Raw genomic sequence first — 22,830 nt, forward strand, 5'->3', positions numbered from 1 at the left:
TACTGTCATAAAGACTGTGACACAAACGTGTCATATCAGATTTAGTTATCTCACCTCGTAGGATCTTTGACATTTACTAGTTTCGTATTCAACGAGTCACGTTTTTAATTCTTATTTCTAAATGATTGGTGCATGTGTCAATCTATTGAGTTTCGAATAAGGTACTGACAATTACACCGATATTTCCTCACACTTACACTGAGGCTTTCCATATATATTCACTAGACCTGATTTGGGAGTATGGGGTATAATCTCCAATGTCATTCAGAAATCAGATTTTACTAAAAGACGGAATTCTGTATGATCTGATTTTAATACTCTCTGTTGAAGATTTCCTTTGTCATCCAAGTATTGTCTAACAAATAAAGAAAGTCGTGTTATCGAAAATATACTTTTTTTAGTTTCGCCAAAACGAAACATGCATAGTGTGAGAAAAACATATTCATATAGTTCAATCTACTGTGTTCCTAGGTTTCGCGTCCCACTGTTGACATTTTAAAGCAAACATGCGTTAGTAAATACATGGTACGCCCAGTAGTCAAATTCCTAAACTTAACAAACGATAGTGTACAAAGAAAAATGTATTAATTATTTGTTTACATCATTGCCAGTCACATCATACACATGCATTACTTTTAGTAGTAGTATTTAATCTACAAGTTATAACGTGAAGTGTCAATTAGGATGTCAAATTAAAAACACATTCCTTTGAATATACCATTTACCAACTAATAGTATTATTTTCCCACTGTAAATAACTCCAACGAAAGTAAATGCATGCACTCCAAACATCTGTTTTAATATCACGAAAATCCGATACCCTAGCTAAAACTTGAACCCACAAATTACTTAATTACAAAATGTACGTAAATGGAGAGCAGGTCTCTGAAAAGTCACTCCTGGCGAAACTCCAATTCCAGTTGAATTGACCTAAACATCACCATTCTTTTCAATTATATGCCACAACTTTAATGACTGACTGATTCGAGGGTTGAAAGACAAGCAAAACTAAAGATAAACTTATTTTATGACTTAGACAATGGGAAGGAGTAGTTCAATATATTGTTAATATAAAGGGATGATATTCGAAAGGTTTTTGGGTGCGTACAGTGAGGCATTTAAAATTATGATAGCCTCGACCACACCAACCGTCAGTGTTTGTATGTAATTGCAGGCGTAATGGAAGAGGTGAAAATGCGAGTTAAGTGGAGGGGTTAGGGGTTGTAGTGTAGAATTGAAGGGGTACAACGCAGAGCTTCAAACGGAAGGTGTGAAAGGAGCATTCCGTTACTGCAATACATTAGAATGGGTTTACATGTACCAAAAGACTGTCGTCTTACAGAGACTATAAATGCATGGTTGTCCTTGATTCAGAGTCGACAAACATAGGAAGAATTTTGACGAAGGTAATTTGAATGTCTAATGTTACTTATACTACTAACACATCTCCTTCCAAGTTCCGAAAATCTTTAACAAATGTTGTAATGTTCCGTCGTCAAAACCGACTAGATCTAACATGTTCATTATCTAAATTGTTACCAGACAACATTCGTGATCTTGTGGATGACCTTCTGAAAATTCAGAAAGATGCCAAATCCGCGGGAGAGGAACAGGCAGACTGTGTGACAGATGTCAATCTATGACAAACTGTTGTCGATATATTTGGAGGTAGGTATACACAGCAATGTACTTAATAGTCCAGAAACACATCATTTAAAACATTTCAGACAGACAGACATACAGACGGGCAGGCGAACAGACATGCATATACTCAGATAGGCAGACAACTAAGATGACAGACAGACGTCAACAAAATGACGGGCATTTTTTGTGTAACAAGGTTTCTATGTAAATAACCTCGATTTGCCTGTATGACGTTTTATTTTATTTGGAACAGACAGATAGATATTCTATTTTTTAACAGGCAGACAGGCATTCTATTTTGTAACAATGTTTCTATTTAAATAAACTTGATTTTGTTCAATTCTGTAACAAGCCGAGTTGGATACCACCATCAACACTCTTAACTGGAGCGTTGCATACCTTGTCAATTATCCGAATGTGCAAAGGAAGGTACAAGAAGAGCTCGATGACGTCAAGATCGTCTACCATAATATCCGATAGGGGCAGCTTATCATATTGTGAAGCTGTGATCCATGAACCAATGAGAATTAGGGCGGTTGCGCCAGTCTCTCTTCCCCATATAACTCTTTGTGATACTTCAGTTGGTATGTTAACTTCACTGTAGTCAAAATCTGGTGTTAACATCCTGTCTATATCCTTCAAAGTGACTATGCGGTAAATGTCACTGTTTAATATGCAAAGAGCAGCCGGCTAGCATATCGCAACCTATGTACAGATCCCATCTAACAAATAGTGCTTTGCGAAAACCTCTGCAAACCAAATTAAATCTAACTATTCGAAAATACAATGAAAGTCCGAATGTGCCGATTGTTTCTTTTCTTAGGTGGATATAATTTACCGAAAGGGACGCAGGTGTAGATCAATATTTGGAATTTGCATATGGATGAAAAACAATGGGACTCGATGATAATCCTGAAGAGTTTCGTCCAGGTAAGATACACGTGCACAGTTTGCCCTGCAGGTTTAATACAAAACTGTTAATTATATATTCTTCCTACATAAATATGTAGCTGACGAGAAAGGGGCCATTTTAAATAGGTTGTAAGCATAATGTCTCCGGTAAAGACAAAATATCAAAACAGTCGTTTAGTGAGCTTTCTTGCTTTGTTTCTACATCAGAATGCAAGTGAATTGAAGTGCAAAGGAAAGTAGGTGGACAGCGCCTTCACTTGACAGAAAATGAAACCCGAACTCAAAATAAACGTTGTAAATTGATGACTTATGCGTGATTTTTGTTGTTGTTTTTTTTTTATACAGAGCGTTTCTTGGTAAGCCATTACCAAAACCCAATAGCTTTTTACCATTCTCTCCTGGACGCCGTGTCTGCGTTGGTGAGATCATTGCAAAAAAAACGAAATTGTACTCATATTCGCCTCCTTGTTCCAGCAATATACTTTCCTGCCAACACCAGGCAAGGGAAAGCCTGCCTTGAAACCAACCTTCAAAGGTTTGGCGACAAGATGCATTCCCTATAAAGTCATTGCCAGGGATCGAATTGGATCATGAATGGATTGATTGGATCTTTTGTTTATAATGATATTAACTAGTATACCATCAATTTTGACAGTTTAGATTTGACCTAAACTTCTTGTAGTTAAATTAAAATATATAGTGGCGAGGATAGCAGCTTTGAGCTAGGATAGTTCACTTTGTTATACAAGCTTTACATTTTGTACAGTCAATATTAAAAGGTCACTGTGATAGAAAGTAACATTCGTCACTAAGAAATCTAATATGGCGGCTATTTCACAAGATGGCCGCCAACCAAAATCTTTCTGTTATGATTTTTTCTTTAAGGTGGCCTTGCTTTCAGCCTCGTATAGTTGCTGCATAACAGCCCTCCGGCCAATACACTTCTACTTGTGCCTCATACCAATTGCAAGGCAATAAGTGTATAATATAAATAATTGATATTGCCTAGTCGTATTTCGCATGCATACCTATCCACTAAATCACAAGAGACTAAAATCACGGCCTGCCCAAGGCAATGTTGTCCTATCATGATAACATGTAACATTGTATAGTTGTATATCACGTGATTTATTAATATTCATAGTGTATCATTTCAAAGAATAGTGGTGATAATTTCCATCTAATAATTTTCAAATGCATAACTAAATCATGTGCAATAACATGGATAATGGATTAGATGAAAGACAATCTAGATCTCAATACACAATGTAAATACATTAATGTTATTGCAACTTTGTTCAACATAAACAGAACATATATTTATATACAAAATTCAATCAATTTACAAGATTATGTCAAATATTCTTTGGTTGGCTGTAAAAATTATCTTAATAGTACATTTTTAAAGTAATTTTACTAGTTGTAAGGCCTTGTATGATAATGCACCTGTTTATATCCAAGATATGTTTTCACGCACCAACAGCACTATAATATTACAATTTACGTAAGAACTGTTTAATACAGTATTCAAAAAGTAGTACCTCGGTCATTTAACTAAGCTTGACCTGTTTTTGTTTCTCATCTCCAGTGAATAGTCACTCGGGCGGGCGGGCGAAATTAAAAAAAAGGGGGGGGGCAAGGAAAAAAATATGTATTTTTTCAGTTCTATTCTCTGTCCTTTCTGTCCTGCCAGTCTCTCTACAACTTCTTTTCTCTTCTCTTTATTGAATTCCTTGTTACAGGTCTTCTTCCTTCATTGTAGCAAGGTTGACAAGTCCTTAGAACAACTTTGTAAGAAGATGAATACTTATCATCCTGATGGGTGTATATCTCTAGCCATGAACTATTGTATGATTTTATCAGTAGTACTAATACATTCGTCCTATTAATCAAAGTGGCATTGACATTGATAGCAATTTTTTCAAGTTATCCAATTTGAACTTTGATTTAGTATGTAACTTTTGAAACACGTGCGTGATTGTCATCAGTGTGCTAGAGGAATTTTCATTTTTATAAATCATTACTTCTATGAAAGATTTTTCTTCAGTGTGAACTTGTCAAAATAATCCACCAGATAACATGTAAACATTTCTAGAACTCAGTACTCGGATTTACTGTATAAAAGTAATAGTGTTAACATCGATAACATGCGAATTTTGTATCCAGGAAGTATTACTGAAGATAATCAAATTCATATGACTTAATTAATAAATTGCAAATGAATTACAACGTTTGTCTAGGTCCATGGTTTTTTTTCTCTTTTGTTCTGAGGTTTGCTTTAGAGTGCATGTTATCAAAATGATCACAATCATTTCACATCGCTCTCAACGATCGTATTAGGCCCTCTTGAAGTTATCAATCACCTCTCTCCTAGTTATAATACGAACACGCCCTGTGTAAATATCACGCTATCGAGTCATGTGATAATGACCATATACCTTTTGTTTGTTGTGACTCAATAAAACTGTTGCCGTTTGCGACGTTATCACAAGTAGTAACGTTACCGTAACGAGCGGTGAATTCCATAGCGAGAAAGGACAGTGAGCCAAAATTCTGACAGTTTTGAACTCATTTAGGGCAGAAACAGGACAGGACCGAAAGAACGTTCTTCATAACAGGACTGGTTTCTTTTATGACCTTGGAATTTGTGAAGGGTTTTTCAAGTACACAACAGTTTTTCCCTGACATAACGAGCGAACAAGGTGGGTTCCATCCGTTAAAATGGTGTTAGTTTTCAACGCCCTTTTGAACGATTTGATGTAAAATATAATATCAAAATAATTGAACTCGAAAATAATCTCGCTGTTGTCCTTTATTTAGGTCAGTACAATGCTTTCCCTTTTCACTGACCCCGTCAACGTCATTCTGCTATTATTGGTGATACTCGTGGTATTTGCTGTACGGAGTGTACATATACCTGCTGGTTTCCCTCCAGGACCAAGGGGCTTGCCTTTTATTGGTAGTATAGCAGGTAAGGCTACTTAACCGAGATTTATTATACACTGTTAAATACGCTATATAGATCGAGGTCGTTTTTTACCAGACAATGCTTTAGTCAATGTACACAAAGCTATATAGAGGACCATATATGTTGACCTCATATCGGGTCAAATCAAAGTAAGTGCACTGGTGACGCCATTATGGTTGAGAGCTAGGCTAGTGCTAGCGATATTTGTCTGCCAAGCGGTCATTCTTGATTGGTACTATGTACAGCCCGTTCTAAGTTACAATTTATTAGCTCTGTTTGATACAACCACGCAGAAACTGCACAAATAACAATGGACAAACATGTCACCCCGCAGACATGAAATGCACACGTTAAAATACTGGTGCCAGCGTGTCTCGTTGCATTACGTTTTTAAAATGGTTTATTGTATTTAAACAAAATGCAGCATGGTTGTATCAAACTAAGCCCCTGAAAGGTAATTTTTAGACAGGCTGTATATTCACCCTACCCACTTCTCACCTATATTAAATATGGCCTTGGGAAATGGTCATTTTATGCATGTTACATGTTTTCCATTTAGATGTCCCATTGTATCTCTCTTTGGGAATTGCATTTAAACAGCACTTCAAAAGTATTCAAAGTTTACACAGTTTTCATGAAATACAATACCCCAAAAAGTTTTTATATTGGTAAGAACAGTAAAGAACGACCATTGTGTTACTATTGCAGAGCTGGTAAAAGATCCAATGACACCCTTGACGAAGTACACTAAACAATATGGGGATGTGTATTCGTTGAAAATCGGCGGAGATCGGATAATAATGCTGAATGAGATCGAGGTGGTCAAGGAGGCGCTTGTGAAGAAACAGAACGAGTTTGCTGGCAGATCATTAACAATGTATTCTAGTAAGTCGGGAGAATGGCGTTTTTGTTCATCAATATATACACGTGGGATAGCGTGTTCACTTTTCCAATGTTTCACAACTCCAAAATACTGGGCAAGCTAAAAATTACTAGAGTTATGGACAAACAATACATCAAGTAAATGTTTCAAATAAAAAAGATATGGCGAAAAATATGCAATGCGCATTGTTTATGTCGATGCTATCTCTCAGAAGTAATATTAACTTTTACTAGTATTCTGATCTAAACCTATTTACAACCCGTTTTAAGTCACCGTTCACTAGTTATGTTTGACACAATCACGCAGAAACCAATAAGAAACGGTATACGCAATATAATATTTAAGATGGCAAAATTTAATGATGCGTTCGATTAGTTTTTTTGCGACATCTATCTAAATGAAATAATATAACGTGCCACCATGAACCATGTAGACATGAAATGCAGACGTGAAAGCATTGGCGCCCTCGTGTCTGTCTATTTGCAGTATGTTTATGGAAAATTTCATTTATTAGACAAATGTGGCAAGGAATTACGATCTTTTATTTTACGTGGCTGTATCAAACGGTGGCGTTGAACGGTAAATTGAATGGGTTGTAATGCTCAGGAAAGTTGATTTTACCGGGTCCAGCGCTAGTAGCTGTATTTGTATAAGATTATATTGCACAATGTTAGTTAGATTGAACAAAGATAATTACCTTCTATTTTGTCTTATTTTTAGTCGTCATTACATTGAAAATATCTCTTCTTATTTAAACAGTACAACTAGCATCAGAAGGAGGCGAAAATATAATATTTGGCGACTTTACCCCAAAGTGGAAACTTCTTCGCAAAATAAGTCACCAAGCGATCAGGTACGTAATGCACTATGTGGTTTTTGAAAACAAGAAATATTTCTACAAAATATAATTTGACTCTATTACAAAGCGATACGTATTACATAATGTGTATTGTATTATAATTTCTATGTCGCCGAATATGTCTGATTGGGAATAAACATACACACACACACACACACACACACACACACACACACACACATATATATATATATATATATATATATATATATATATATATATATATATATATATATATTATATATATAATATATATTATATATATAATATATATAAATATATATGTCCATTATATTTGTAGGAATTATGCGAGTGGATCAAAATTGGAAACTCTGGTGAGAGAGGAAGCTTTTCCACGTTTACAGAAAGCCATCGATGAGAAGAATGGAGAACCATTCGACCCACAACCATTACTTATGTTAATGGTTGCAAATGTCATTTCGTCAATGTGTTTTGGTGAACGGTGAGTTTAATATGAGTACTGACGAGAAGACAAAAACAACTTCACACATGGTGACTAATGCATGCATGCATTCTATAGTTAAGCTGTTATAGTGTAGCGTTTTCGTTTAGAGATCTACTGTAATACTTAACTGCATGCCTGTCGACATGATTAAAGATCCGATCACAAACACAGCCGTATACGTACCGCATGTAATGTAAAATGAATGCCTCATCACTTACGTACTTACTTACTCACTCACCCACCCACCCACTCACTCACTCACTCACTTACTTACTTATTACTTACTTACTTACTTACTTATCAATATCCATATGGTGCCTACCAAAACCATTTCTGCTCATGTCATTCCCATAAGGCAGACAAGTATTAAATTTCAGTAAAATTGATGCAGTGGTTATTGAGGTACTATTTCCACTGACAGACAGACAGACAGACAGACAGACAGACAGGTAGGCAGGTAGACAAGCAGGCAGGCAGGCAGACAGACAGTACATACATACATACATACATACATACATACATACATACATACATACATACATACAAAGACATTCATATCTATAACATTATCTTCACTTTCAGGATGTTAACATTGTAGTTGTGAATTTGTATTAATTTTGGACATTTTTAAAATTTTAATATACATTTTAGTCAGATAGTTAAAATTCCGAATTTTTACTTTCTAGCTACGACCTGGATGACCCTGAATTCCAGGAGATATTAACAATTATGAAAGAAGCCAATGAAAGCTTTGGTAGTGGTCTTCTTGCTGATTTTATTCCTATTTTCCGTCATGTTCCTACAAAAGGACTTCGTTTGGCTAAAGAGTTTGTGAATAGGTGGATTTCTTTGATTCAGAGAAAAATCGACAAGCATAAAAAGAATTTTGATGAAGGTACGTGCAATTTCAAAACTTCTCTTTATATCGACGTCCTCAATAACACTCGAAATATGGTAGTGATGTACATTGTAATGGAAGTTTCACTTCGCCAATTAAATAAGGTGAGAATAATCGAAACCTTTTTTTAATACAAGTTTCAAACAAAACACATTCATAATGAGTTAGGGGGAAATAATGTAGAGATATTAAAGTAATAATTTCAGTAGAAAATATAGCTGCGATTAATATTATGCAGCTTTTTTCGTTATGATACTTCCAGTATAACAGCGACAGGCAACAATTTAAGGGCGGAACTTGTTACAAAAACAGGGGAAGTCAACTACTGAATTTGATTAATAACACTTGGCACAGTATGTTAAAAGTCAAAAGACATATACGGTTTGATAAAAAAACAACAAAGATTTTTGGCCTCTTCATCCACATGAAATGTCAGGGCAACTTGGAATTCGTCTGTGAATGTAAGCTATTGTGTAAATAAGTAATATAACCGTTTTTGTCAACCATGCAACCATACATGGCTCTATACTTCCAACATGCTATGCTAAGTGTTATTAATCCAATTCATTTGTTTACTACCTAAACGTTCCCTGGGCATGTTAATAACTACTACCACTTGAAATACTTGGCTGTCGCTGGTGTACGTCACACAGAAGAAATGTCAACGAATAAACTATAATATATCATCTAAATGGCAATCACTAACTTTGTTTTGATATCCGCATTTGATGTCTGCAGGGTGGCATGTAATAAGCTCATTTCACTTGCACAAAATGTAGAAAGAAACCTTGTTATCTTAAAGTGCATCATATTGGTTTCTGCGTGGTTGTATCAAACAAAGAAAGTGAACAGTAACCTGCGATGTGCTGTGTAACATATACTTTGCATGTATCAAAGTCATTGGTTGTAATATTATGGGTATACCTCTGTAGATTGTGAAGAAATAAAGAGATTATACAGCGAGCACGTCCTCGTAGTGTGCCCTAATTGATTTCCTACTTAAAATACATGTAAGTAATTCCCTTATAATGTGAATCTTCTTTCAGTTGGTGACACACGTTCTTGACTAATGTGTTTCATATAATTCAAGCGATCTAATCGTTCTCATTGTCATATATATTCACCAGACAACATTCATGATCTTGTGGACGACATTCTGAAAATACAGAAAGATTCCACAGCAGCAGGAGAAGAACATGCAAATACCCTGACTGATGTCAACCTACGACAAACGCTCTCCGATATATTTGGAGGTAGGTTACCATCCAGAAAGAGGCATAGGCTTACCGACAAACGTAACATTTGATCCATTTACTTCTTTAGCACAAATACTCACCAGTTAGACGGTGGTTTGTTTATTAATGTTATATCATTGAGTCTTTATTTGTAAAGGGGAGGTGTAGTGACATGAAGAGACAGACAGACAGACAGACAGACAGACAGACAGACAGACAGACAGAGTACCCCAGTGGTGGCAGTCCCTCACGAAGCGGGTACGCATGCTTGTTAGATATTTCACAGAAAAGGGGTGTTTTTCTTCGGACATCTAGGTCCGTGGAATCGAAAAAAAGGTACATTTTCGGATCACCCTAACATTAGGACAAACAGTGTACGTGCAATGTATGGATGAGGTGTCCTTGAAGGTAAAACCTCCAAGACTTCGGAAATAAGGTGGTGTTTTTGGCAGTGATTTTCTCCCAGATTCACTAAAAAATGGAATGTTTTACATTGAAATATTCCGGGAAAAGGGGTACAATTGAAACTTCGATACCAAGCATGGGTACCCACCCATCTAGGGACTGCCATCGCCAGGCAGAGTACTAAGCGAGCACAATGATGTACATAGTATCACAACTGGAATTAGGAATCGTGATCCCCAACCTTACCCAAATATGTAACTATAAATCTGATAATGTTTAGTGATATTAAAACCATGTTTTGAATATTAGCGAAAATATCGAGGCTATTTTTTTAATTAAATCTTGTTCATCTCTTAGTCAACAGAAATTTAGTGGTAAGCTGTAAAATAACAAAGTTAGAGGTGTTCGCCCTCTGTTAACACTTATCCTACTCACTGTCTATCTATCAATCATTCTTGTATTTCCATGGCGATAAAATTAATATTATGTGTGAGTTTGTATGTTAAAAAACCATATCCATTGTTCTTTCAACCACCAGCCGGCCTGGATACCACCGTCAACACCTTTAACTGGTGCATCGTATACCTCGTCAATTACCCGGATGTACAAAGCAAGGTGCAAAAAGAGCTCGATGACGTCATTGGTCAAGATCGCCTACCATTGCTATCTGACAAGGGCAAATTAGCATATTGCGAAGCTGTGATCAATGAAGTAATGAGAATAAGAACCGTTGCACCAATCGGTGTTCCCCACAAAACTCTTTGTGATACTTCAGTTGGTAAGTTACACAACAACCCTTGATAGTCATAGTTCTGTACTGACAGATAGCTAGGCTGGTAATATCCCAGTCATTTACTTCTCTACCTGCTGGTCTTGTAAGAAATATCATTTTATTTTAAAATACTAAAGCTGTACAAATATCTTTAAATCTGTTATCTAAAGGTTAATGCTTGCAAACACATTTGTAACTAACCTCATAGCTAAATCAACTAATATCATCTCGGTTATTGCCCGCAAGTCCATTGATGAGCACAAGTAAGAAAATACATAATTACAAACTCACATAAGCAAATGAAACTCCATAGACATACTATATTAGAGATTGTGAAAAAGTGCCGTAATTTACGACTTTCTAAATAATTTTCGTGCGATTTCATAGTATTGCTTGTTGGGAACTTACTTCATTAAATGATTAAATTGGTCACTGCAATGGGAAAAACCAGGAGTAATTATGAAAAGGAGATCTTGCGTACACGTTTTTACACCCCATTTTACGTTAGTGTTCACTGGCTCAGTTTGATACAATCAGCAGAAGCCAATAAGAAACTGTACACGCTACACTTTAAGACAACAAGATCACAATTTCTTGTACATTTTGTCTAGATGAAATCAACCATCGAAACGTACGGCAACTAGACACAGACACGCGGGCGCCAATGTCTCGATGTCTGCATGATGGCATGGTTGTTAATTTCATTCAGATAAAATGTCGCAAAAACTGTATTTATTCTAAGCACAAGTCTACTTAATTTTGTTGATAATGAAATATTCCTTCATGTATTTTGCTAGGTGGCTACAACATACCGAAAGACACACAGGTATGGATAAACCATTGGAATTTGCATATGGATGAGCGACAATGGGATAATCCTGAGGAGTTTCGTCCAGGTAAGGATATTTAATAATACTATGGATTGTACAGGTTCTGGAATACATGTAGTCATCACTACGTATACGGGGAAACGTGTTCTTTATTTCTCTATTTTTACCCTCTTAGATGAGAACCGTCACTCAAAAATTGACAGTAAATATTCTGTACAAAGCCTTTTTGGCAATAATATTTACCTAAAGAAAAACTTGTTATTCACTTTGCATGTGTCTGTTTTGACTTTTAAACTTTGAATAGTGGTCTGTGTAGTTGGTCGAGTGACGAGTTGTGGTTTCTGAGATGTTCTGAAATTCTAAAGTTTGGAGTTTCTCATTATTGGAAATCTACACTTTAATCATACATTATTTTCACATTGTTAGGAATGTAATCACTGATATCATTCCCCAATATACGAGCTCTGAAAACCTTTAGGTCTCGAGTATTTTCCGGCTGAATGATCGATGAACAATATTGAAGCATAATATAAATATAGTTATACCATCGCCAGTAACAGATAAACAAATCGGGGAAAGTAATGGCAATACATGTATATGAGCGTTGGGACAAATATTCCAAACACAGCAGAACCAATGACGTAGTCACGCGTTGTCTTGACGTAGAACGACCAGAGTATATATTCCATATTTTTTGTTGAACCTGGCTAGTGCATGGTATAAGTTAAATTAAACAGTTGATGGCATTTTTCTTGTTTATTAAACAGAGCGTTTCTTGGACGAGGATGGTAAGCCGTTACCAAAACCTAATAGCTTCTTACCGTTCTCTGCTGGACGTCGTGTGTGCGTGGGAGAGGTCCTGGCAAAGAACGAACTGGTACTCATATTCGCCTCCTTGTTCCAGCAATATACTTTCATGCCAGCACCAGGCAAGGGAAAACCTTCTTTGAAGCCTACATTTGAGTCTTTGGTGACAAGATGTATACCCTATGAAGTGATTGCCAGGGATCGCATTGAGACGCCAACATTGTGATATAATTATGGATTACTTTAATTCGATTTATTATTAATTATAATTATTATTACCTAATTACGTTATCAAAAATAAGATTTAAATTACTCGAGTTGATTGGAATCTATCTCACTCAGACAGACAGACAGACAGACAGACAGACAGACAGACAGACAGACAGACAGACAGACAGACAGACAGACAGACGATTCTGGTAGTATTTATCATCTTGAAAAAGCAATCGGATTATTTATAGCTTTATTGGAAGGTCAGTCTGCTCAATATGCCATCCGATTTTTAAGGCATGGCCATTTTAGTAGAATCATTTGTTACCTTTACCGCATATAATCTTAGTAATCTCTGTCCAGTCGTGTCATAATTCATACAGCTGGGTTGACTGGCATATGACTCTCTCTCTCTCTCTCTCTCTCTCTCTCTCTCTCTCTCTCTCTCTCTCTCTCTCTCTCTCTCTCTCTCTCTCTCTCTCTCTCTCTCTCTCTCTCTCTCTCTCTCTCTCTCTCTCTCTCTCTCTCTCTCTCTCTCTCTCTCTCTCTCTCTCTCTCTCTCTCTCTCTCTCTCTCTCTCTCTCTCTCTCTCTCTCTCTCTCTCTCTCTCTCTCCTCTCTCTCTCTCTCTCTCTCTCTCTCTCTCTCTCTCTCTCTCTCTCTCTCTCTCTCTCTCTCTCTCTCTCTCTCTCTCTCTCTCTCTCTCTCTCTCTCTCTCTCTCTCTCTCTCTCTCTCTCTCTCTCTCTCCCCTCCCCTGGTTCTTCCTTCATTTAAATCATCGTCAAGAATTAATGTTATAGATATTCACTTAATTATTCTTTGAACATTTGAGTATTTTACCATTATCCGTCCAAAAAGCAAAGACAATAGACATTTTTAAATCTACCCTCGCCATCATCGATATCATCGATTCCATTGTTTGTGCTCATCACCTGAATCTTGGTGAGATCTAAAGGGACGCCGCCAGCGTTATACCTGGGTGTTGATAATCCTTGTTGGATGTCTACTCAGTAAAGTAGATGTAGTATGTCACCCGTAGACCTGTGCGTGTTATATTATGACTTTATAGGGCTGTGCCATGAGTAATAATTATACAGCGCTACTATCACACTACACATTGTGGAAAGGCGTTTTTAACAAGTATTTTATTTCTACACACACACATTCATTAGCGCCGTGTTTGTGTGTAAAATGACTATCTATGTCCAACTATACACGTCTGTTTTATTTTTTACCATCTGGCGTCTTAGGATTTTATTTCAACAATCATTAAAACCAAGTCATCACACGTACACTTTCACATACGACTGTGCTTATTATTTAATTATCACTCTGAACAGCTACATATGACGTGTTTTATATAACATCACAATATTTACGAAATTGACTTCAGAATACGAATCGAATCATCATCACATATAAGCTTATGTGCTAAAAGAGGCTATAAACAGTTATATGAATCACGAATCACTAGATCGATATATCAATTTGCATAATATATGGTGGAAACGTTACAAAGTCACTTTATACCCTTTGGGTCACAGTCAAAGCGATTAGCTTTATATTTCATGCTATTTTCCTCTCAACCTTTTTTTTTTTTTACACATATAACACTACAGGTTATAATAGTTTGCTGCATGCTGTAAATAAATCACTCGCATAATACATGAGAGATATGTTAATGTGGCCATATGGACGAATATTCGGTATTTATTTTTGGATTTTTAATTTATAAAATAATTCTATCATGACTTTCTACTTGCAAAATCAATGTGAAACAACACTGACCAAGTCTAAATTTGTAACACAATGTATTGCAAAAAATTAAAACATGTCCAACAATTAAGTTTGTTATTGTGCATACAATAACTAATTACAAACAAGGATTTCGCATTTGTTGATTCACGTTGATTTTTTCAACCATGATTTTATACATAGAAAGCCAAAATAATACCCAGTCCTCATCGATATGGCCACTTTAATTAATTAACTTTTAAAATTCCAAACTCATAAAATATCATGTTTTCCATCTGTGCTATCGTGTCTATGTTCCTTTTTGGTAGTTTTTGTTAATACTTTCGCGGTACCCTTTTTTTTATTTTTACAGTAAGTGAAACTTTAAAAGTAACACTTAATATTCAGTAATTCTGTTCATTTCATTGATAAACAAGGTACTTATAATGAACCGAAATGTTGAATAAAGTAAACAAAAGCATCTTTCAAATGTGATATGTAATTGCTGTCAAATTGGTTTTTTTTTATGACGTCAGCTAGCAATTACTTTGGCCACTGTATTATTGATTTGAATGATTTGGATAAGGAACAAAGACGAATTTTTTAAAAATTGATTGTGCCGTTGATTGATTTCACCATCTTAGTCATTATAGAATAAGAAACAAACTGTGAATGGTTAGACTGAACTGAATTAATATATACGACCCACACCTCTCTAATACCTTATCACGGTAATTATACCTTAATTATCTCTTTATATGTATATTTCACTGAAATATTTTAATTAGTGAAAAGCACAGCTGTCAATCATTCAATCGATTCAACCCTGACTTTCCCATTAACATTATTAAATTTCCAAGGCTACATTTAGTAATTGACGTATTAGACAAATCTAGTCCTGAAGTCTCGTGAGACTTGAAACATCAATTACCAGAACAGTATAAACTGCTGTTTATCCAGGCCTAAAGATATCGGAAACATGGAAACATACTTATTGTTACTTTGTGCCGGGATACACTACATTAAGAGTTTAAATGTGGGCTGTCTTTTTCGAAAGCCGCTTCTAACACCTGGAAATCATGAACGAATTTGTTAATGACGTTATTTAGTATTCTCTCAGTTTTAGTATTGCCCTGGACTTTCTTGTCCAACTTTTCAAACCGATGATCGACCTTACAGAAAAGATCTAGTGTTTACAATAGTACAACCTGGTGTTTTTGCTAAAATTGAATTGGAACAAAGTGTGCAGCAATGGTCTGATATCACTGTATGCATGCATATATTTACAAACTAATGAAAAAATATCACATAAAGAGGCCATAAAACTTATCAAACCATGCTGTGTAGTACAAGACTCTGTTGTTCCAACATGCTGAGCCGTGTGTTATTAATCCATTTCATTTTGTTTACTTTCCCTGTTTGTAACAAGTTCCGTTTGTCCACGCTTTGATGTCGGCGGGTGTATTGGTTTGTTGATACCGCAAACCGTAAATCTAATAGGGGACCCTCCAAGATCTATGAGCAAAGCAGTCCCGAAAACCAGGCATATTTTTTCTGCTGAAAAAAATAACGGCATGTGTGGTATCCGGGTGTGGTACCATGGCAACAGAGATGCCTATAGTTACTGAAGGCCCGTGGCAGATTGGAGAGGGAGGGGGGACATTTATACTTTCATAAAATTTCAGTCCACGGTTTTTAACACACGATGGTTATTTAAATTGCATATCTAATTAAATCGACAATCAATCAATCAATCAATCAATCGAATTGCGTTTGTAATTAAATCCAGACCTTAGAACTTAATTAAAATTCAATTTTTAATTAAGAGGACACCTTTGAAAGAACAAAATGAAAATGGAACGCTCGGTAGTTAATTATATTTATCCTCCGACCAACATCCTTTAATGTATGAAGACGATTTGTAGATGTCCTGACATCCGTTGAAAGTAACCACGGCTAATCACTATCAAATATGACACCATGACTTTGCATTTCCCACATCAGCATCCGAGCTCCAGCCACTGGAGGCGCCCTTCCTTATTAAAAAAAAACACACAAAAACCTGCTGAGCGTTGGCGGGGCACTGTGCTCTAGATTTTCCAATGCATTTAATTTATTTCTACATACCTACAGCAAGTCAACCATCTAGCCATGAAAATAAAGTGTACAAAGCGAGAGTTAAAGTATATACTATATTAATGATGGTTCGGTTGATAGGGATGTATATAGGATGAATATAGATGTATAACATTGTATTTCATATAGTGTGATGACACGAAAACACGAATACAGCCCCTAAAACGTCATGTCAGTGTTCATAAGTGCATACACTGACATCTCGTCAAACTGAATATTCTCCTTGTACGCTACTATTTTCTGTTCTCAGGTGCGGTTTATATGATCAAGTGTCTCAATGAATGAAATAGCCGCATTCGAAATTAATTCTCTCACGGTATTGGCTCTAACCCTTTTGTATATGCAGGTTGACCTTTGCATGACCTACAAATTTAATTTCTAAATCATTCGCTCCTGTCATGACCATGTTTGATATACTGGGTGATGCTTGAATAGAGGCAAATTATTCTAAATAATGGCATTGAGTGCTTTCCTGTTATTTTCACATAAATACCGCTCAATAACCATTCAAGGGACGAATGCTTGTTTCCATAGCAATCAATGGAAAGTTTATTATTTCGTCAATGTAGGTCAACAGGTGCTTACCGTGTCGATTTGGACAATTTGCGGTAAACGTGATTTCTCACACGCTGAGGTAATTTAACTTTTTTTTTCAATTTCTCTCCTGTTTTATGTGGGTGCTATGTGTTTCTTGAAAAGAACAGTATTCAATAAAAACCTCTTACGAAAACAAAGTTAGAAACGCAATTTCATATTTATCCCAACATTGCTTCGAAGACGTCGACATCCCCTTTGCACGGTTCTAGGACAAACGCCCCCCCCCCCCCCCTGGACAAACGCCCCCGGACAAACGCCCCGTAGGACAAATGCCCCCCGGACAAATGCCCCCGATAGGACTGTTGTTGCCTTTGAATAGAGATCCAAAATATCTAGATTTTGGGAAGTACACTTAAGATATGGGTTTATCACCTTTATTGTATTATTACCAAAAGCGTGCTTATAAAGCTAATAAGGCGTGCTAATAAAGCCGCTAATGTGGCTGAGAAAGGCGCATTTGGGGCGGCCTACTTAAAATACACTCTTTATCACTTGTATTGTATTATTGATGAATGGACTGAAGCTACCTGGGAAGATGTTTAACTCGACCAAGAAATGTGTGATTTCGGGCGGTGATGTACTGATATTCAAAATCACTAAACTCAAACACAATCACTGTTATATACACATACACATTTTATTTCGGGCATTAGACTGAAATTGTGATGACAGTAAAGAAAAATACAAACAACAAAGTGTGATAAACATGGGATTTGATTTGTAAATAATGCAGTTAATAGGAATTGCATAAGTGTAGAACTCCAGAATCTGATTGCATAAATACTAAACAGTACTACAATATTCAAAACTCAAGGTTGTGGGCTACTACCCGCATGCAAAAAGTCAAGCACATGACGATTCTCGAAATCGGCAACAATTTGAGTAGAACTCTGGAATCCGATTGCATAAATAACAGTACTACAATATTCAAAACTGGAGGTTGTGGGCTATTCCCCGCAAAAGGTCAAGCACATGACGACTCTCGAAATCGGCAACAATTTCTCTGATCCTGGTCTCTGCACATATTCTTACCATACACGTATGAAATGTTCATTAATTTAATATGTTTTGCCAAAGTTGAAACCGAGTTCACTACTACTACTAGGCCGGGAGAGGGAGGTTCTTACATCAGTTGTAATCTTACCACTAGCTAACTGATATTCTACCTTGAATTATTAATATTTTCATCTTCTCCTCGTAAATAAATTTAATGAGCCGTCGCCATCAGCAAGATTCCATTATCTCCACAGTGTCGTCGCTAGGATTCGACTTTAAGTACACAGAACTGTGCAACTTCGTGTAGGACCGGATTTTTTTTTCAACTAAATTACATAATTGATAATGTTCTGTATATGCTTGCTGTGGCTGCTTGAAAATTAGTTGTAAGGTAAACGTGGTTGCAACGTTATCCCTCGTTATTCGATATATCCTGCCTCTCTCGACACCAGTGATTTTAGAGTACACTGTATACAACTGCCTAGCCATAGCAGAAGAAATCTTATTATCGTAAATTTCATTGTCATAAATTGAAGATCACCCTAGAAAATAAATCTAAAAAAAATGACACTAGTTTCGAAGACCAGTTGTTGTTGTTGTTGTTGTTGTTGTTGTTGTTGTTGTTGTTGTTGTTGTTGTTACTGCTGCTGCTGCTGCGATGAAGATGATGATAGCAGTGGTTGATTGGGCTGTGATGGCGGTTGTGATTTATGTTGTTACGATTTATAGTAGCGTTTTATTCCATGGTTTAGTCACTAATGAGTCATGACTTTGGTTAACCTTAAGTTTTCTTTGCGGTAGTATTGATATTATAGAAAATAATATACCTTACATTTGTGCTCTCTCTCTCTCTCTCTCTCTCTCTGATCTCTCTCTCTCTCTCTCTCTCTCTCTCTCTCTCTCTCTCTCTCTCTCTCTCTCTCTCTCTCTCTCTCTCTGATCTCTCTGATCTCTCTCTCTCTCTCTCTCTCTCTCTCTCTCTCTCTCTCTCTCTCTCTCTCTCTCTCTCTCTCTCTCTCTCTCTCTCTCTCTCTCTCTCTCTCTCTCTCTCTCTCTCTCTCGCTCCACTCAGTACACGGGATCGAATTGGACTTTTAGGGAATTAGCTCAACCCCACACAATGTTCATGGTTAACCTGGATCATTTAGAAGTGGCCACGGAGCAGATCGAAGCTCCTTGTTTAGGCCTAGCTGTTGCTTTCAGCTCCAACTTCCAACTTCCAAAGAACGAATCCATAATTTTATTTCATTAAATTCTTATAAACGTAAAATATACAGTACGCAAATGATTGGGTGATAAAATAATGAGCACCATAAATGACTAAAACGGAAGTACTGCCGTCGCCTTAAGTCAATGCAAATGATATTGACAAATATGAAAAATAGCTAAACAATGTGATCACGTCATTGTTCCTCCATCTCTCTCTCTCTCTCTCTCTCTCTCTCTCTCTCTCTCTCTCTCTCTCTCTCTCTCTCTCTCTCTCTCTCTCTCTCTCTCTCTCTCTCTCTCTCTCTCTCTCTCTCTCTCTCTCTCTCTCTCTCTCTCTAAACCGAATCATCTTATGTCAATTCCATGGATCATCCACGTTCTAAATAATGCATAATACAATGTAATTTCCACAAAGGATCAACAATCCTCCAGTATACACCGTTACACGGGCACCGATCAGCTTTCCACAATTACCCTTGTAAAGCAATACTCACGACTCGGACGTCATACATTGTGAATTCGAAGTTTATCCTCATTTTCAAAAAGCCTTGATGATAACAGAGATTGTAGAATCAAGCTAATAATCCCGTGCAATCCAGGTCAAACCACCCACGTCTACACAGTAATCAAGGTACAATTGAGTCAAGAATGTGATTTAAGTTGTACTTTTTCCCCGTAATATACCGACACAAAACACCCTAGGCTTAACTCGAATGGCCATTCGACCTTCAAACAAAGAGATAATACATGCTGGATAATTGCAACCTGTAAACACAGCCTTGATGGCGACACACACTTTGATGGTTTTTGCAATTACAGGATTAGATACAAAAATAGCTGGGTAGGGGATATTATTGTTAAAGATTAAAAATTTCGTGGGAAACAATTGCCTGTAGGGTATGATGACATAGAACAGTCGATGATGATGATGATGATGATGATGATGATGATGATGATGATGATGATGATGATGCTCGTTCATGTGATCACGTACTGTTGATTTGGACAGCATTGTTTGTACTTTGGCTAATCACGACTGTCTATGTCAACTAAATATATCTAACAGGGAATAACAAAAATGAATGAGTGATGTCATAATACATGTCATCAGCCACGATTTCATACATTCGAGGATAGTTTGATTGATTTTATCTACCATATTTAACTACTGAAAGAAGCCTGGAAGTATGGCATTCTAACGTGAAATGACTTAAAGTTTTCTGTGGTATTATCCTTTGACTATATTATAACTTATTGAAATTATTGTACATATTATCTATTTTCCAGACATCAGATGAGTCCGAATAACATAGCTTTTCTCTCTCTGAACTGATCAATACAATAAATTAGTTCGAACACAGTTTTCTGTGACGAAAGCAATTATTGCAAGAAATGCTTGGTGAACTTTGAAAGCCAGGGACTACGATCAGCACAATATTATGTCGTGACGAAAGTAACGGTCACAAATGGACATGGGGGGGGGGGTAATATACAAAACAAGAAACGTCAGTCAGAATGAATTAAATTTTTGTCATCAAAATTATTGTATTAGATATCATCAAACAGCCGATGTTATCTACACATGAGAAATAATCAACATTGCATTCTTATTCAGCTCATTCGTGTCAGCCATCTTTAATTTTAGTCACAGACACACATTCAATTCGCAAAACAACATGAAATATAATTCGTTTGTTTGAGGAGTTTTGTCCAGGGCTTGAAAATCTAGTGTCTCCAGTCCAATCTGCAAACGTGAACCAAACAGAAGCAAGTTTCTAGTTCTGCTAAATAAAGGCATTACCACACATACACCTCAGACGGTTACACAGATCTTTTGCTTGTTTCATTAAGCCTGGGCGACAAGACAATCATATTTAAATCCTGAAACAACTTCAGTAACTTTTAGATCTTCATCTTTACATACAAATCAATCACTATTAAAGCTGACTGGCTGTGTACGACATTTCTTGCACCTGGATATTGTGCTGATTCCACAAAAAGATCCAAGGAGATTATTCCACTCAAGTTTTAAAGTTCTAAGCTTAAACGGCTAAAAACAAAGCTCTATATTTATGTAGCCTTTAAGTCGCTTATTCAACCCCAATCCCTCGGAATAAAGTGCACTTACTAGTAGATGGTTAAAATTTCTGGAGATGAAGTGACGTGAGGGAAGAAATGTTCATGTTAGAATCATTAGGAGTTCCATATTGGCTACATAATGGTGCAATAAAAAAATGATATAATTATGACTTGGCTACATACTGCAGCTGGTGCAATAGAAATGATATATTTATGAATAACTCAATCAATTAATCAACCAACCAACCAACCAACCAACCAGTCAATCAATCACTGCAATTTAAGGAATACTCGTATCCATTAAAACGTCAGGTTCAGAGGATGTCATTGTAGAATCAGAAGGCAAGTGAATAAATGGAGAGGCTTTAGATTCTTTCTGAGGGCGGTACCTGCAGTTTTACCCGCAATTGCTCCGTGCGTTAGAATAGTTTATTCCACAGATGAGCAGAGCACATGAGCATATACACGCCTAATAGGTGACACTAATATTGTAAGTGGGTTCATGCAATAAAGGTGTGCAGGATGATATCCACTCAGCGTCAAGCTCGAGCGGATAACATTTTAGATCAAAATGTAACACTTTGGTATTTGTGGCTGTCTTCATTTTCTGAACTTCAAGTTCAAGGTGCCAGTCAACATCCATCACACCATTACTAGGTGCCATGTAACACTTACTATTATGTACCATACCATCATCGAACGATTATATGCTTAAAAGTAGATCTCCATTGTTATACAATACAGGCACATGCGAAAGTAGCATATATCAGTTTCAACTATCGCTTTGTGAATATTTAATAATATGATATAATGAACATATCATCTGATTTCAGTTTGGCGATTTGTGTGGATCGGATCACACATGCGACAACACGTGTGCTCGAAAACAATATCAAATAACTGATTTTTCGGTAACCGCAGTGTGAGATATGTATGTTGAGCACTATGTGTCAACTCGTGGAAGTGCATTTGCCTGACCAGCATCAATATGTATGTAAATTTACCGCGGAAAGTACACGTTGCTTAATTATCATGCATGCCACTAAAAGTCAAATACGAGTAATTACAATGTCTTAATGTCACGAATATTTTCCGGCTGGATGAAGAAAATTATTAAAGAATAACACAATCTTACCTTCAGAAGCGTAATATTCATGAAATGTTAAGGGGAGCAATGGCGATATTGACTG

General features: G+C 36.6%; 1 protein-coding gene and 1 pseudogene across 1 annotated transcript; both read left to right on the forward strand.

Moving 5' to 3' along the window:
- Positions 1-1,484: 1,484 nt before the first annotated feature.
- On the forward strand, positions 1,485-3,150 carry LOC144438003 (steroid 17-alpha-hydroxylase/17,20 lyase-like; annotated as a pseudogene).
- A 1,893-nt stretch (positions 3,151-5,043) lies between these two features.
- Positions 5,044-12,905, forward strand: LOC144438004 (steroid 17-alpha-hydroxylase/17,20 lyase-like). The gene is made up of 10 exons (XM_078127036.1): positions 5,044-5,258; positions 5,377-5,527; positions 6,233-6,409; positions 7,167-7,260; positions 7,568-7,729; positions 8,419-8,627; positions 9,758-9,883; positions 10,809-11,048; positions 11,840-11,938; positions 12,640-12,905. The coding sequence occupies exons 2-10, from the start codon at positions 5,386-5,388 to the stop codon at positions 12,903-12,905; spliced, it is 1,515 nt and encodes a 504-aa protein (XP_077983162.1). The 5' UTR covers positions 5,044-5,258; positions 5,377-5,385.
- The last annotated feature ends 9,925 nt before the right edge of the window (positions 12,906-22,830 follow it).

This window comes from Glandiceps talaboti, chromosome 7 (genome assembly GCF_964340395.1).
Source record: "Glandiceps talaboti chromosome 7, keGlaTala1.1, whole genome shotgun sequence".
Taxonomy (NCBI): Eukaryota; Metazoa; Hemichordata; class Enteropneusta; family Spengelidae; genus Glandiceps; species Glandiceps talaboti.